The 18,637-nt window shown below is 44.2% G+C and overlaps 1 protein-coding gene across 1 annotated transcript in view; it reads left to right on the forward strand.

Moving 5' to 3' along the window:
* The window catches only part of TNPO1 (transportin 1), a 685,264-nt gene that overhangs the window by 156,753 nt on the left and 509,874 nt on the right, over positions 1 to 18,637 (forward strand). Inside the window, 1 exon segment of the mRNA XM_029574697.1 lies at positions 8,041 to 8,147. Within this exon segment, the coding sequence (XP_029430557.1) occupies positions 8,041 to 8,147 (107 nt within the window).

Genomic DNA, 18,637 nt, shown 5'->3' on the forward strand with positions numbered 1-18,637 from the left:
TACATTCCTCGAGAAATATAAACTAATTCTAAAACTAGAATATAATAAATGTTTCAAAACTGATAAATGGAGTATCATCCAATCATTAAAAATTTTCAAAATTATTAAAAATTCTCCAAACACCAATAAAATATTTCTAACAGCATACACATCACATAATACTCAATAATTAAAATGGGCAGTTAATCAAGAATGATAAACTTAAAAAGCCACCTTTACTTACCCTCTCCAGTAACTCTCCTTCTCCTTTCCCTTGTAGGCCAATAGCACATACCAGAAGAAGCAAGGGCTGCTTGAAGCTCTGCCCTCACTTTCTTCTTCCTTAGGGCCCATGACTAGTTTATTGCTCTCTCTCGCGCACCAGTGACTTTCTTAAGTAGTATCTTGCTCTCACACGTTTTCTCTTTTATATACATACACACACATTCTCTCATATACTTACACACATGCTGGCTCACTCTCGCTCACTCACCCCCACCCACAGCACACATGGCAGCTACAGCACAAGGTAGCAGGTATGCTGCTATTAAAAGCAGAGTCCTGACAGGCTAGAAACTGCAGCAGGAATGACCTCCCGGCCCTGCAGTGGTAAGAAGGCAGCACTCAGCTGATTGCTTGTGCTGCTATCACGGCACAGAGCAGTCAGCCTGGGATGTAATTCTATGCTTTTTTCTTCTCCCCAGCCTTTTATTTTTTTGCACTTTGATGATTATTTTTGTTTTCTTGCTGGTGTTGCACTGGCGAGAGAAGGGGAGGTCAGAGCTGGTGGGGGCAGTGGCACCGGCACCATACTCCTGCAGCCCCTGGCAAAGTGACCAGCCAGTATCGATCTTCGTGTCCGGGTCCGGGCAGCTGATGGATGGCTTTCCCCAACAGCCATGCGGCAGGAAATTCTGGTGGCCACATTCTCAGCTGACTGCTCTGTGCCGTGATGATTGCAGCACAGGCAAACTGCTGAGTGTAGCGGGGCTGGGGAGAGCCTTGAGATGCAATTTCTGCAGCAGCATGCATGGCCTTTTCTTCTTCCCGCGTGCCCAGTAAACATCACTTCTTCTTCTGGGCCACAGGGGCAGGAAGAAGAAAAGCTCATGTTCCTGTTGCCGGCTTCCACAAACACTGCTGCCATTCCCCCTCGGGGCTTGAATGTGCTGATAGCCCAGGTAGGAACGGCAGCAGTGCTTGTCTCGCTGAGGTGAAAGGGGGGGGGGGGGGGAAGAGCAGCGGGTGCGCGACACACCTGCCGGTGCTTCGCAACACACTAGTCTGCCGTGACACACTGAGATCCGCTGTACTAGAGCAATTTTGTCAAACAGTGTTTAGAAACATCTGATCCTATTTGCTGTTTGGTGCTTCTTATTTTCAGTCTATCTCTAGTACAAATTCTGAAAAGTCCAGAAGATGTACAAGATTCCATTCTAGTATCAGAAGATATTCCACCAGAAAGAAAGCATATTAGCCACTTGATCAAGGAGCGGAGTTGGTAAAGATTTCTTTACCTCATTAGCAACTAAGGTATAAAGAAGTACCATGCAAACTTTACTTCCAGGATGTCATCTTTACTTCTATGAGCGGGAATGCCAGCATCTTCAGCTCTTGTGGATTCTCATCAGATCCCTCGCAAGATGCTTCTAGCCCACAGCATTTGCATTCAACAAATTGTATCCATTACACTTCTGAGGTCACACATGACCCCTCCTGTCACCAACTTCATCACTGGAGTCCTGGATCAATGTTCTCTTCCCTAGGTTCCAAAGAAGGATCAACAGGAGTTCTCTGACCCTACCCTACCCCCAGAACCTCCTAAGCATGCATCTTCCTTGAAAACTTTTCCTATTTCAGGTTTCTGGACAAATTAGGAAAAGCCCTTGGAATGCACATATGTAAGGACAAAGATCCTTTGCAGACATCTTGAGCCTTTTCTAAGTTCTAGCAGATCCAGCAGCTATTCCAGTCCATCTTGCAAAACTTACAAATGAGAATGTGGGGAAAATCCATTTCCTGTGTCCCAATAGCAAGGAAATTTGACTTCAAATACAGACTTCCAAAATCCCTAGGTTTTGGAATAGTACAATTGCACCCTCAATCAGTAGTGGTGGAATCTGTTCTTGAGAGAAAACAATATATTCAAATAACTGCCAGGGAAAGATCCCAGGCTGTTTGTACAAATTTTGGCAATAAGTGGTTTAAAAGCTCCATGCTTAATGCACAGATCACTGCTAATCAATTCCTACAGGTTTCAGTACTTAACACGATTATATACTAAAACTAAGGCCTTTTCTTCTGGCCGGTGATGGCAGAATCGCATATCCTCAGCTACTATTGGGTGCTGAAGAGTATATACACCATCTTCTTCAATATCACTTCAAGCTTGTCATCAAAATTCATTGCAGCTTGCTGCATGGCCTGATTTGAGAACCAGTACCCTATGTGATGATGTCTATGAGAAATGGATGTTTCCTGCTAGGGTAATAAACTCTTTGGATAAAAACTTTGGGAAACAGTGACTCAAAGGAACAGTATGTGATGTGCAGTCTCATACAAGGTGTACCTTCTGTGCTTTTGAAGACCATATTTCAGAGACACTCCTTCCAGCAATTTCAACAATACTGGATGTTGTCCCCACTTCTGAAACGGCACCTTTTGACTCTAACTAGATAGGTGCAAGTCTAAAGCAGTGCAGCAGGTCCAGCCCAAGCCTGGGTCAAGTTTTTTTTCCAGCTTTCAGACCCAGTAACTTTCCTCTCCAATCGAGGGGATAATCCATCACTACCTAGAAGAGTGGCACAATATTGCCAAAGATTGTTGCATGATATCAATTGTGTGTATTTTTCCTCAGCTTCCCACACTTCCTCACTCAATGCAGCTCTGAACATCAGGCAGTAGAACCAGTTCTTCCCCCATTTCCATGGCTAGGGGTTCTACGCTCACTGTTTCCTCATACCCAGGAAATCTTGGGTCTGAGACTAATCCTGGATTTAAGAAGCCTGACCATCTACTCCGGGAGAAATTAAAAATGAACTCCCACAGTTCCCCCTTCATCCATAAGGGTGAGTGGATGTGCACTCTAGATCTAAAAGATGCTTATGTTCATATTTGTATCCAATCCTCCCATTGGAAGTAGCTGCGCTTTATAGTGGATTCTTCATACTGTTCATGCAGTGTTCCCCTTTAGCCTCTCAGCTGCACAAAGGGTCTTTATCAAATGCCTAGCTGTATTAGCAGTGCATCTATGCTGCTGGGGCATCCAGATCTTTGCTGGCTTGTGATAGCAAATTCCCAAGAGGGTGTTCTAAGCTCCCCAGAGAAATCAGTCTCCTACAGTCGCCAAGCTTCCTTGTTAATTTCAAGAAATCAAATGATTCCCTCACAAAAAAAATCTAATTTGTGGTTATTTGCAGGAGAGAGCTTTCCTTCTTTCAGATTAAATGCCAACTCTTTGGGCATTGGTTTACAAACTGCTAAATACAGATCAGTCAACTGCCAGAGAGGTGCTAGCTGTACTTGGTCACATGGTGGAGGCAATCAATGTAGTATTGCTGACCTTCCTTTAACTATGTCTTCATCAGTGGGGCTTTTGTTTCCAATGGGACCAATTAACTCAGCCCCTTTCAACCATAATGGAGATTTCATCAGGAATTGAGTTGGTAACTGGACCGCCTTCTGCAGGAAAGAGCACCATTGTGACTAGTCCTCATCAAGTAACCTCAATTCTTCCCAGCAAACTTGGATCCATTCAAGATGCTTTTCTGTTCAACATGTATGCTTTTCCGCAGATTCTGCTATTAGCCAGGATGGTGCAAAAAATACTGAAGGATTGGGCCAGTCTAATTCTCAAACGCCAGTAGGGCCCAGACAAGCTTGGTTTGCGTATCTAATTCAACTCTCCAGCCATCCTCCAATTTCTCTCTTTATACTCAATAACTCAAGAAGAGGGGCATCATTCCACCCAAACCTTTCCTTCTTCAACCTGATGGCCCGGATGTTACATGTTCAATGATAAAAGAATTGTCCTTACCGAAAGAAGTTGAGGACATAATAGTGTCTGCCAGAAACAGTCGTCTACAAGAGCTTACGGATTTAAATGGAAAAGATTCTCCACACGGTGTTAACTCAACTGCTTGCATCCATTCACACATCAAACAGAAGTTGATTTATCTACTCTTGCTTTTTGATTCAGGCTTTGCCACCTTATTAGTAAAAGTGCCTCTCAGTGCCATAGTACAGACCGAGGGTAACACCACATCTGTTCAACCAATAATATTCAAGTTCATGAAAGGCTTGTGGCATACTAAACTACCAGTTCTAAAACCTCCCGTTCCATGGGATTTGAACTTGGTCCTAGCACAGCTGATGAAGCTGCCCTTTGAACCGTTGGAATCTGCTGCTCTTAAGTTTCTAACGAGAAATAGTCCTTGTAGCAGTCACCCCAGCCAGAAGAGTTGGCAAATTTCAGTCTTTAGTTCATTGTTATCCTTTGTATGCATTCTTCCACAATAGTGGTGCTATGCACCCACCCAAAGCTTTTACCAAAGATTCTTAGTTTTTGATATTTAATCAAGCCATTGTGCTACCCATGTTCTTCCTGAGGCTGCATGCACAGGAAAGTGAGAAAGCCCTTTATACCTTGGACTGTAAAAGAGCTTTGGCCTACTACAAAAGAACATAGCCTTGTTACGTTTCCCAACTATTCATCTCTAATGATCCCAATGGACTGGGCATAGCAGTGGCCAAATGTACATTGTCCAACTGGCTAGCAAACTGAATTGCGTACTGCTATGAGTTAGCAGGCATTCAAATTACAAACTTCAATGCTCATCAAGTTAGCCATGGCTGTAGCTCTTGAAGGCATTTGTAAAGCTGTAGTATAGTCGTCAGTTCACACCTTTACATACCATTACTGTCTGGACAACTTCTCAAAGACTGACAGTAAATTCAGACAAGCAGTTTTGCGTAGTCTGTTCCATCTTGTAGTCTATTTTCTATGGTAGGAACTGAGTTGCCTACTAACTAAATGCTCCACTGCACATCTCAACTTGGGACTTCCCCACATGTTATAACTAATTCAACTGTATCAATGGAAAAAGCAAGTTTGCTTACCATAAACTGTGTTTTCTGTAGATAGCAAGATCAAATAGCCGTACTAAATACCCGCCTACCTTCCCGGAGAGTCAGCTGCTTGGTTAGACTTGCCTCTTGAGCCCCTTAAATCGATTTTAGAGCTAACACCCGAGAGGGAGTTCCAGGACTCAATAGAGCAAAAAAGCTCCATTCGGTGCCTCTGGATGATGTCAACTATATATTAGGACTAATTCTTCCTGCTACATATGGAAAATACCATTTAAGGTAAGCAAACTTGCTTTAGGCATATTGGAGAAATAGAATGAAGTATAAGGACAAATGTAAGGTGGTATACTTAAGGATGTTAATATCAAATGCTTAAAGTGGGGAATGACTATTTAAGCAATATTACCTGCTGCAAGAAAAGATCAAGGAATTTGTATAGGTTACAAACATGAATTAGCAATGTGGCACTTTAGTGGGCTCCTTTTTCCCACCCTTACAGAACTCCACACTGAAATGTATAAAGTGGAGAATCACATGTAAGACACACTCTCACTTCAGTCAAAATAGGTAAATGCTTTGTTGGAGTACTGTCTAATTTGGGTTTTAAACATTGAGGATATGGAGAAAATCTGCAGAAGAGTAGAAAAGCCTGATGAGACCAAGGTAATCTGAAAATAGGTTGAACGCTTGCTTGTTTTAGTCTGAAATGGAGAAGGCTGAGTGGGACTTGATTGCAGTCTTCAAATTTGAACAGATAATTCTCTGACAGGCAAGTGGGTGACATCATCCAAAGGAGTTTGGCCTGGAACTTTAATGTCAAAGTTTCTAGAACGTTTGACTGTACCCTACTGGGCATATGCAAGCTGACATGATGCTATGTGTTCATGAAGCCCATTGGTCATGGATTTCATATTGCCTGTTTTCTCTTGTGTTTTCTCTCTGAAGAATCAAGCAAAACTCGTTGCAGGGCCCACAGTCTTTCTTTTCCCTAATATGTTTCGATAATTTTCTTAAGTTTCTTTCCCATTCTGTTGCCATGCCTGGTTAGTGCACTGCCTGCATGTGATCATAGTTTGACTTGGTCTCCTTAATTTTTCATGTGGTCATGGATAAGGCTAGCAGTGGCTTAAAGAAAAACCTTGTGCAAACAGTGACATGTCTTGTCTTATAGACCCTCATGATAGATTTGTCCTATGCCTAGGGGCGTCGCATAAAGTCTTGGAATGTTGATGCTTGGCTATGACCCGTAAGGAGTCCATGAATAAGCTCTTCAGGCACTGAGATTCTGATGAATCTGCATAAGTCAATTAAAACCAAGGGACTCGGGAGCTGTATCGGATGCTGGTGATGCATCATCATCAGGAGGGCATCAAGCCCCCTTGATATTGAGCATTGAGAGAGACCACAGTGAAGGAGTGTCGTCTAGCCCTTATTTGAAGAAGTCCATGGGTTTGGAGTCTTTGGCATTGAAGAGCTCAGATACTGTGATGCTGATGCTTTTTTGCATCAGTCTCTATTAGTGGGTATATTCTGCCTGTGGCATTGTGTGCCCCAAAATGTTCTATAGTGAGGGGAATTCATCCTTAATGCATTCCTGGGAATTGTGCCAGTCTCCAAGGAGACTGCCTGCCATCAATTACATCTGTGGTTTCCCAGGAGGGCATAGCCTGCCCTTCTGTCTCTCAACCTGTGTTGGCATTGGCAATCTTTTGAGGAGGAGTTAACAGAGAGGTCCAGGAGGCCATGGACAAAGCCTTGCAGAGCATCTGTCCCCCTGCGTAGAGTGCATCACTGCAGACTGATGTCCAACTGCTGCTGGGGTACATGCAGCTGCCTAGCAATCTAACACTGTCACCGGTGCCGAAGCTGATTCCTGGACAATGCATAGGAGTTATTCTCAGGCTACAGTAGACAAATGCTTCCTCTTTGAGGCCTTGTATGCAGGAAGGCAGCTTCTGTTTCTTTTCCTCAGGCATTTCAGTCTGGGTCAGACTAAGTATTATTCATTGGGATACAGCTATAGATCTGGTCATGTCTCTGAAGCAGAGGAAGCAACAGGCTGCCTTGAGGAAGAAGGAGGTCCCCACTAGAGGACCTCTCCTTCATAAGTTTTCTTTAGAGAATGGCTGAGGCTATCCTCTTTCCTTTATTGAAAGTGTTCTCTCCATACATTCACATCTTATTACTGGGTCAGAAACTTCCAATGTGACAGTAGGATTGGCCAGTTTTTCCTGAGGAATCCAACTCTAACTTTCCTAGGGCCCATTATTTGGTTCCAGGCAGATAATATAGATAAAGGCTTGTCTGAGAACTGCCCCCCCCCCCCTTTCCTTTCAGAAAGGATAGTTGCTCACATGTAAGATGTTATCGGAGGACATCAGGCTGTCAGTCCTCACAAAACCCATCCGCTGCCTTTTGGAGTTAGCTTTTCCAAGCATAAGCTAAATTTATTAGACTGAAGGAGCCCCTGTGTGGACATTTGGTAGTATGGCATGCTGCACATGGCCAGTGTGAGATGTCCAAAGTTCTAGAAACTTTGATAAGTTTTGTGCTGGGTGACATCTGATGTCTCTTCACTTGTGAGGACTGACATCCTGCTGTCCTCTAAGGAGACCTGTTACAGGTAAGTAACTCTGCTATATGTGAAGAGGTAACCTATCTTCAGGATGTAATCTGTCACAGATTTTTTTTTTAATTGCACTACGTTTCTGCAGAATTTAATTTACTTCTGTCTGTTCTCTAGTTGCATGTTATGGGGACTCTAAAATATTTTCCATTTTTTTGAAAAACCCTAATACCATTTAACTTCTATTTCTAACAATTCTATTCACAAAGCATATGGTTACTGAGTTCTCTGTAGAGACAAATGGAAAAGGTATTAAATGCTTTGTTTTCTTAGTGTCTTTTTGGCATTTTTTTTTAAGAAGTTAACAATACTATCGAATTTTATGTTTAAGAAATATAATTATTTTTCAGGTATTCTCATCACGACTATTGCTTCCAAGGGAGAGTTACAAAATTGGCCTGAACTTTTACCAAAGCTCTGTGGGCTGCTAGATTCTGAAGACTATAATACTTGTGAGGTGAGCAGATTTTTTTATTATAATAGATACATAATTCTCAAATTAACTCCAGCTGTACGGTTAACTACATTCAATATATTCAGCTGACCTGATTTTAGGTTCTCTGACAATGCTGTAAACATGGGTATGACTTATTAAAAATGCTCAATTTTCCTAGTGAAGGAATAAATTAATTTAAAATATTTCTAGTCTACTTATAGGAAATATATCATGCTAAGGGGATTACAAAGCAAATGCTAACATCATGAAAATATAAATGCATAAAATACATTCAGATAAACATAAAAATACAGAAATAAAAAATGAATAAAACAAGACAAACCAAGTTCCCTGTACATACCAGGATCATTCCAGACGGTGGGTTATGTTCCATGTCCAGCAGATGGAGTCAGAACACAAAATTCCCAGGGGAGGACCCATATAACCATGCCTCCCCTGTAACAGCTCTCCGTAACGTTCTGACTCCAGCAGATGTGAGCAGGGGACTTGTGGTCCCCAGCTTGTTAGCTTAGGGCTACCTCCTCAGGGGGATCAACTTTAAAAAAAATAAAAAAAAAAATAGGAAGTTTTAAATTTACAGCTTAGGTCACTTTGCTAAGGCTCCTCTTACAGCAGGGGGAGAGCTCTTCACTGGTGCTGGCTCATCGCTCTCTAGCCTGGTGACTTGCTGACAGGCTGTTGCCTGTTTTCTTTCTTTTCTCATTTTCCTCACTGAGGGCTCAGTTGGAGTAAGTGTATTTTTGTTTCATCTTCTTTTTTCAGCAGAAGACTGCAATGTTTGGACTTCGGCTCTCTGAGGTGAAAGTTGGTAGTGCCGGCCTCTCCCTCCTGACCCAGGTTTTCCCCCCTCCCTTTTGGGGAGCGACAGACGTCCCGACCTGCGGCCCTGCGAAGCACCATTCCCCGGGGCTGCCTGCTGTCGGGAGGTTAATTCCCCATCAGTTCTTCTTTAGGTCGGGGGACCGCGGCAAGTGTCCGTTGCCGGGTCGGCGCTCATTTTAGGCGCGAGCCACCTGTAGAGCCTCCCTCTCCTCTCTCTCTCCCTGTGGCTATGCAGTCCGCGGCGCCTTGTGAGGGCTCCGACAGGGCCGGATTATTTTCTGAAGAGGGTCTGTGCTCAGGCTGTTTCCCCGAGGGGGGAATGTGCGCCAGCTTCTAGCAAGGACATTCGAGCTGCAGACCGCGTGGGAAGGAAGCGCCAGGCCCCGTTCCCTCTCAACGCGGGAACGGTGGCCATTTTGTTGCAAGATTCTGATGCCGCGCTTTTTGAGGAGGACACAGATAATCCGTTCTCCACTTCTAGGCCCGTTTTGGACCCTTACTCAGTCTAATCCTGATAGGCAGAGGAGAGATCCCCCGGGGGGGTGACCCCTCAGGATGCCAGGCCTTTCCCCCTGAATTCATAGTCCTGATGCACAGGGCTTTTCTTCAGAGCAGAGACACGACCTTCGGGACCTGGGGACCCTCCATGTCCTGCCCCCCTCCTGGGTGGGACTCTCCCTCAGGCTCACCCCCCTTTAGTAGGTGGGGGAACGGGGACATCTCTTGGCCCTACCGGGACACCATCGATAATACAGACTTCGTCGGGGGAAGGACAACCCCACCTTGGCGGCCCAGGTGGAGGGCGACGACCCTAGGGTCCTCCGCATCTTCAAAGCGGCGGAGTTAGATGACCTCATTCCCTACATACTCCAGGAAATGGATATTGATTCCCCTCTGGAACCGGTGGGGCCTGACCCGGCTCTCAAGAAGGGGGACCCCCTCCTAGCAGGACTGCGGCTTCTAGCCAAGTCTTTTCCCACTCATCACAAGATCTTGCAGTTGATCACTCGGGAATGGGATTCCCCGGAGGCCAACCTTAAGGTCGGTAGAGCCATGGAAAAAATTGTATCCTCTGCCGGCCGATTTTTTGGAAATTCTCAAAGTTCCCGCCGTAGATTCTGCGGTATCAGCGGTCACAAAGCATACCACTATTCCTGTCACTGGAGGGACGGCGTTGAAGGATATGCAGGATCAGAAGCTGGAGGTTTACCTCAAGCGTATCTTTAAGGTCTCGGCCTTAGGGATGCGGGCGGCTATCTGCAGTTCCCTCACACAGCGAGCGGGTCTTCGGTGGGTGCAGCAGCTTCTAACCTCCCAGTCCTTACCAGATGCTGAGGCTCACCAGGCAGACAGACTGGAAGCCGTGGTTGCCTATGGAGCGGATGCTTTATATGATCTTTTAAGGGTCCTAGCCCGAACCATGGTGGCGGCGGTCTCAGCGCGTCGGCTCCTTTGGCTTCGCAATTGGTCGGCTGATGCCTCTTCGAAGACTTGGATCAGATCATCAAGTCCCTTAATGAGAACGCGGTGCACAAGTTGCCCGAAGATCGACCCCGTTCGTCAAGATCATATAATTACTCCAGAAACCGTTATCATAACCAGCGGAGAGCACGTCCTCAGAGGCAACAGCCACCTCGGGCTCCCTCTTCTCGTTCGTACTCCTGGAACCGGCCCTTTCATGGCCGCCGCCAGGGTAAGGAAGCGCAGGGTGCTGGTACATCCGCTAAATCTACCCAATGATGCCAGACGGACCCGCGAGGTGGTCCCTCAACTGGGGGGGGGGGTCGCCTTGCTCTCTTCTACGAAGAGTGGGTCCAAATCACGTTGGATCAATGGGTTCTGGATATTCTAAGACGCGGTTACGCTTTGGATTTTGTTTGCGCTCCTCGGGACCGGTTCCTGTTTTCCCCTTGTGGGTCCTTAATCAAACAGGGAGCCGTGCGGCAGACCCTCGATCGTCTCCTTCAATTGGGGGCCATAGTGCCGGTGCCAGCCGCCGAACTGGGCCGGGGGCATTATTCAATCTACTTTGTGGTTCCCAAGAAGGAAGGTACTTTTCGTCCTATCCTGGACCTCAAGCAGGTCATCCGGTCCCTCAGAGTCCCTCGTTTCCGCATGGAGACACTCCGTTCAGTGTTAGCGGCAGTTCATCCGGGAGAATTCTTGGCTTCGTTGGATCTCACGGAGGCGTATCTCCACATACCAATTTGTCAAGCTCATCAGCATTACCTACGCTTCAAAATTTTGGGTCAACACTTCCAATTTCGCTCTCTTCCCTTTGGCCTGGCCACAGCTCCACGGGTTTTCACGAAGATCATGGTGGTAGTGGCGGTAACCTTGCGCAAGAAAGGCATCTTTGTGCATCCTTACCTAGACGATTGGCTCATCCGTGCAAAGTCACGAGTGCAGTGTATCCTTGCAGTCGACAGAGTGGTACAACTTCTCCAATCTCTGGGATGGATTGTCAACTTCACCAAAAGCAGCCTGGTTCCGTCCCAGTCATTGCATTTTCTGGGAGCTCATTTCGACACCAAGAATGCCAGGGTTTTTCTGCATCCGGAAAGAGCTCATTCTCTGCGTCAGCAGATTCAAGGATTTATGGCGCTCGAGACGCCCACTGCCTGGGACTACCTGCAGGTACTGGGGACCATGGCCTCGACCTTCGATCTGGTTCCTTGGGCATTCGTGCATCTGAGGCCTCTGCAGAGATCCCTACTCTCCCGGTGGCAGCCGGTGTCGAGAGATTTCCAGGCAATCCTTCCGATTCCGAGAGGAACCTTCATCAGTCTCCATTGGTGGCTGGAACCGCGGCACCTAGCTCATGGGGTGTCGCTGGAGGACCCGGATTGGGTGAATATCACCACGGACGCCAGCCTCACAGGCTGGGGAGCGGTCTGTCGGGACAGCTCAATCCAGGTTCGATGGACGGAGGAAAAGTCGAAGTGGCCCATCAACCGCTTGGAGACCAGGGCGGTCTGTCTGGCGTTACAGGGTTTCTGCCCCATAGTACGCCATCAAGCAGTCGGGGTGCTATAGGACAATGCGACTACAGTGGCGTACATCAATCGCCAGGGAGGCACAAGAAGTCGGTTGGTCTCTCTGGAAACTGACAAATTGATGGTGTGGGCAGAGCTTCACCTCCAACGACTAGCGGCCTTGCATATAGCGGGAGTGGACAACGTACAGGTGGACTTTCTCAGCCGACAAAACTTGGATCCCGGAGAGTGGGAGCTCTCGCAGCAGGCGATGTGGATAATAGTACGGCGATGGGGGACACTTCACGTAGACCTAATGGCAACCGTCGGAAATGCAAAGGTCGCCCGCTTCTTCAGCTGCAGGCGGGAGCGCGGCGCCGAGGGCGTGGACGCGCTGGTCCTGCCCTGGCCGCGCCACTGTCTCCTATATCTTTTCCCACCGTGGCCCCTCGTGGGCAAGGTCATCCACAGGATAGAGGCACACCAAGGGCCGGTGATCCTTGTGGCGCCGGAGTGGCCCCGACGACCGTGGTTCGCGGATTTGCGCAATTTGACGGTGGAGGGTCCCTTTCGTCTCGGTCAGCTGCCACGTCTTCTACGCCAGGGACCAATATTTTTCCAGGAGGCAGATCGCTTCTGTCTTGCGGCCTGGCTTTTGAGAGGCGTCAGTTGAGGAGGCACGGTTATCCGGAGCCGGTTATTTCAACGCTACTGAAAGCACATAAGATGTCCACCTCTGTTACCTATGTTCGAGTCTGGAAGGTCTTTGAGGATTGGTGTGGAGCGAATGACATTCTTCCCATGCAGGCCTCAGTGCCACAAGTCCTTTCCTTCTTGCAGGCAGGTTTGGATTTAGGTCTTGCTTACAATTCTCTTCGGGTTCAGGTGGCGGCCTTGGGGGCTTTTCTTCGCAGTGGAAATAAGGAGTTTCTGTCCTCTCATCCGGACGTCTCCCGTTTCCTTAAAGGAGTGGAACATTTGAAGCCTCCGATTCGCTCACCTTGTCCGTCGTGGAATCTGAATCTGGTGCTCAGAGTCCTCTGTGGTTCACCGTTCGAACATCTAAGCTCGGCTACCATCAAGGACGACACTTTCAAGGCCATTTTTCTCGTGGCAATCAGTTTAGCAAGACGTATTTCCGAGCTGCAGGCCCTATCCTGTCGTGAACCATACCTTCGTTTCATGCCTGAAGGGGTTTCGCTGAGGATGGTTCCTTCTTTTCTCCCTAAAGTGGTTTCGGCTTTCCACCTCAACCAATCAGTGGAATTACCATCTTTTGCCTCTTCTGAGTCTGGAGACCTGCGTAGACTGGATGTACGGCGGTCTCTGATACGCTATCAGGAGGTGACTAATGATTTTCGGCTCTCCGATCATCTGTTTATCCTCTGGTCCGGACCCCGGAAGGGTTGCATGGCCTCCAAACAATCTGTAGCGTGGTGGTTGAAGGGATGCGATCATAGCGGCGTACCTTGGTGTAGGTAAGTCCCCTCCGCTGGTTGTCAAGGCTCATTCTCTTCGAGCCCAGGCGACATCTTGGGCGGAGAGCTCCTCAGTCTCCACTCAGGAGATTTGTAGGGCGGCCACCTGGAAGTCGATCCATACTTTTGCGATACATTATCGCCTGGACGTCGGTGCTCCGTCGGGTGGTCAACTTGGAGACAAGGTAATACGAGCAGGGCTGTCTGCGTCCCACCCGTGATGGGAAAGCTTTGGTACATCCCACCGTCTGGAATGATCCTGGTATGTACAGGGAAAAGAAAATTATTCCTTACCTGCTAATTTTCGTTCCTGTAATACCATGGATCATTCCAGACACCCTCCCTTGGTTTGGGGGTTTGCTTGTGGGACATCCCTGCCTACCCTTCTTAACAATCTTTTACTCTGTATTTCGAATACTGCGCGTCTTTTTTTGTTCACGCACTGCTGTTTGCAAGTTCACTGTTCAGAATTTAGTTGCTGTTTATTTGGACAGTGGTTATTTCAATTCCGTCTTTGATTACTTGATCCCTCTGTTTTTAGTCTCTCTCTTTTGGGCTTTGTTAGTCTAGTTACTGAGAGCTGTTACAGGGGAGGCGTGGTTATATGGGTCCTCTCCTGGGAATTTTGTGTTCTGACTCCATCTGCTGGACATGGAACATAACCCACCGTCTGGAATGATCCATGGTATTACAGGAACGAAAATTAGCAGGTAAGGAATAATTTTCTTACATGACATAAAAAGTAGCCCAAACACTGTGCTGGAAACACTAAACTGTGTTAAAATCTTACTTGTCATAACTTGCAAAAGCTTCCTCCAATAAGTCTTTAGCTGTTTTTGAAAAGAAAGTAAAACAAGTAAACAGATCCACAATAGAGACCCTATAATAGAAAAGGCACGCCGTCTGGTTTCATGCAAGTGTGCAATCCTTACAGATGGAACCTCTAAAAGTACCGTATTTTTCGCTTCATAAGACGCACCTAGGATTCAGAGTGGGAAAATTAAAAAAAAAAAAAAAAAAAAGTGTGCTAAACAGGGTCTGTTCCCGGGCGTCTGTGCATTTTATGGAGCAAATTAGGGTAGGGCATAATTTTTTTTTTTGTCCCCATTCCCTATCCCAACCCTTTAAATTTAATTAACTACAACCCCCCCACCCCCAAACTTGCCAAAAGTCCCTGATGATCCAGCGGGGGGTCCAGAGCGATCTCCTGCACTCGGGCCGTCGGCTGCCAGTATTCAAAATGGCGCCGGCCTTCCATTGCTCCTACCATGTCACAGGGGCTACCTTTCAGCCCCTGTGACATGGTAGGAGCAATGGAAGGCCGGCGCCATTTTGAATACTGGCAGCCGACGGCCCGAGTGCAGGAGATCGCTCTGGACCCCCCGCTGGATCATCAGGGACTTTTGGCAAGTTTGGGGGTGGGGGGTTGTAGTTAATTAAATTTAAAGGGTTGGGATAGGGAATGGGGACAAAAAAAATGTTATGCCCTACCCTAATTTGCTCCATAAGATGCACAGACATTTTCCCCCCCAGTTTTGAGGGGAAAAAAAAGTGCGTCTTATGGAGCAAAAAATACAGTAGTTTCCTGACAGCATAATTCTCGAGGGTTAATGCAACAAAATTCTGCAATATAAAATCAATCACAGAAAGTAACAATGTTTCTGCACTATTTGTTTTTTTCTCTGAAACTTGCACTGCAAGCTATGCAAAATGCTGTTTGAAATCTGAAAATAAATACAACTATTTAAATATTTATATACCGCTTTTACAATATTTAATGGTTAAAGCAGTTTACAAAATAACATACATAATTAAAAATGATATATAATAACCTAAAAACAAGAACATAAAAATGAGAGAAGAGCTAACTCGGGAGGTTGATAGACATTACAAAAAAAGATATGCAAAATCTTGTCCAATTTAACAAAAAGGTATGACTGTGTGGTAAGGGCCAGTGCTATTTTAAATGCCGAAGGGGATGTTTTGTATGCCAAACTTTTGAGGCAGGAGCAGCATCAAATGTGCTTGTGAGAAGGAAAGTTTTGAGATTCTTTTTAAACTCTGTGATTGGGTAATGCCTTAGTTCATCAGGGAATTGCGTTCCAGATTTGAATGCCTGCAACTGAAAAGGCGCATCTTCTGGTGATGTCTAATCTGGCTACTCAAATTGTGGGGATTTGTAGTAAGTTTTTTGTGCATGGAGCGTAAATTCCTATTGGGTAGATAGATGCGGAGTTGAGAATAAGCAACCTTTTCTAACAACTTTTCCAATGTAGAAAGATTAGAAATGGGTCTATAACTCAGGGAAGTTAGTGGAGGGTGAACTGTAACCATCTTCAATTCTAAAAGGTGTAGTGCATGGCTTTTTACTTATGATTTTGTATTGTAAATACAAATATAAATGCATATTTCTACTACTTAAAATGGTATGCTTATGTGTGTTTTAGTACAGAAAAATCATGTTAAGTGAAAAGCTTTTCATTCATTGTTAGTATGTATTAAAAAGAGTAACATCTCACTTCCCAGTCCCCCTAGCCAACAAGCTTTCACTCATAAGATACAAACTTATAAGCCCTCTGGGGACAAGGAAATAACCTACAGTACCTGAATGTAATCCAGTTTGAAGTGGCTGACCCAGCACAAAAGATAGAACATAAAAAAGAGCATATGTCGGCTCTTTAAACTTTATCAAACTTAAATGTTTAATAGTCCCAGTTCAGAGTTTCCTGATCTTCCACATCTTCTTCTTTGCACCTTCTTTTGAAGATGAAGTAGCAAGTTGTAACAGAAGATCATTTGAGTACTGATGGATGTTAGAATATTGTAAAATTGTATAAGGAGGGTAAATTGTAATTTATTAGAACTCTGTATGCATGAGTCTTGGAAATGTAATTGTCATTGGGTTAATATGATCTTCAAAGATATCATCTTGGTTATTTTTAATCCATAATTACATGGTGATATTTGGTAACTTGATCATTCCCAAATCCTAGCTAAAAAGTGGTTCACAGTTCATGCTTTCTGTATTTTCATACTATAAAATTTGAGTGTCCACAACATCTGGGTTGTGAACTTTTGCACAATTTTCTCTGTTAAGCCATCTAGCTTGGATCAACCATAACGGTGGGGGATGTCATCTGATGGTGCCGACACAGATCAGCTCTTAAAGCTCAATAACAGTTTGAGTGTGTGCGGGAGATGGCATACAACTTACTCCCACATGGACACTTCAATCTTCTTTTTTTTTAAGTTTTTACCAGTGCAGATATTGTTGGATACATTTTCCAGTTGAATTAAATAACTCCCCAGCTACACAAATGTATTAGTGTGGGAAAAGGCACAAAAATAAAGTGGAGGATCCAGGGTAGGTAAAGGAGGGGTAAGAGTACTAGGGGAAGTGATGTTTTTCTGGTCTTTATCTAATACTACGGTTAATAAATCAGGTGTTCCCTTTTTTTTTTTTTTTTTTTTTTTTTGCATTAGGGTTTTTTATCTGGGTTTATTGGTTGCAACTGAATATCAGGTTATATTAAAACTATATTGTTAATTATATATTGTCTGCTCTCTATATTTTGGGGTTTCTACTAGGACAACTTCTATATTTTTTCTTTTTCTGGTTTGTGGATAATTTATCCATTAGATGTTGTCTTGTTAATTTGTTGGCTATGCAATTTACATAAATGTTTAATAATTTAGATATTTAGAGGCCAATATTCAAAAGCCATTTAGACAGATAATTCCCAAGTTATCCCTCTAAATAGCAAGTTTTGCCATATTCAGCCACTTATCTGGCTAAATTCCTAATCCAGATTAACAGTCAATAGGCACCCATTATGTTTGTGCCTAGGGCAGCAAACATTTAGGGGCAGCAGGCTGGCTAAGATTTGCCACTTTCCAGCTCTGTTGAAGTTTATTCAGCAGAGAACAGCCCTATGCTATTCTTTTAGTGAGGGACTGAAAACACTAATGATGCACTAACAGATTATCGTCTATCTTTAGCACTTTACAAAAAATTGATAGAGGGTGCTAAAAGGGAATTCTTTGGGAAAAAGATAAATATTCAAATAATTATAAAGAACTGTTCAATATTGTAGACTAATTTGTGATCCAAACCAGGCTGAGTTAAACCTCGCTGAAAATCGATGCAATGCAATTGCTTGTTTCTTCAAAGATGATATAGAGAAGCTTTTGGCCAATTTCGATAGTTCTAAACAGACTATTACCCTTAATACCAAAGATACACAAAAATGTTCTAAGTTTGATGAGATCTCTGTTAGAAATTGAACAGATATTGAAATCTCTTAATCCTGCAAGTCACCCGTTTGATACCATTCGAACTACAGATCTAAAATTGATTCCTGAAATCATTGTTCGTCATCACCATATTATAAATGTCTTTAAATGAAGGAGTCCTTCCTAACAACCTAAAGGGTGCAATAATTTGTCCTATTCTCAAGAAAAAAAATCTTGATCCCACAATCTTGAGTAACTACTGTCTAGTTTCAAATTTTTCATTTTTAGCAAAACTGATATAGTTCTTAAACAATTAACATTTCATCTTGATTCCAATGATATTTTATATCCATCCCAATTTGGTTTTAGGTGTCATTTTAGTGCAGAAACACTGCTTTTATCACTTTCAGATACTGTTTTAAGAGAGATGGACCATGGGAAATCATACCTCCTGATTTAATTAAATTTATCTGTGGCTTTTGATACAGTCCAATTTTTATTAAAAAGGTTATCTGAAATTGGAATAGCAGACACACAGTACTAAAATGGTTCGAATCATTTCAAATAAACCATTTCTATCAAGTACAAGTGAATAATACCTATTCCAATAAATTCGATCTGAATGCAGGGATCCTCATTGTCGGCATCCTTGTTCAACATTTATATGTTGCATTTATGTCGTCTGCTCTCAGGTCTTGATCTGAAATATATTTTATATGCAGATGACATTCAGATCTTATTGCCAGTAGAGGATTCAGTTGATAATGCTTACAAACTCATGTTGATGTATCTGAAAGCTATAAAACAAGTGCTTACTCAGTTAAGACTTGTTTTAAACATTGAAAAAAACCGAGATTATTCTTCTAGAAAGGAAGATATCACCTAGAAGTACAAATCAAATAACACTACAGGATTCTACTACTTTAGAATTATCAGAGAATATTAGGGATTTGGGCATCGTTATTGACCCAGAATTTAATTT

Source organism: Rhinatrema bivittatum, chromosome 1 (genome assembly GCF_901001135.1).
Source record: "Rhinatrema bivittatum chromosome 1, aRhiBiv1.1, whole genome shotgun sequence".
NCBI classification, from domain to species: domain Eukaryota; kingdom Metazoa; phylum Chordata; class Amphibia; order Gymnophiona; family Rhinatrematidae; genus Rhinatrema; species Rhinatrema bivittatum.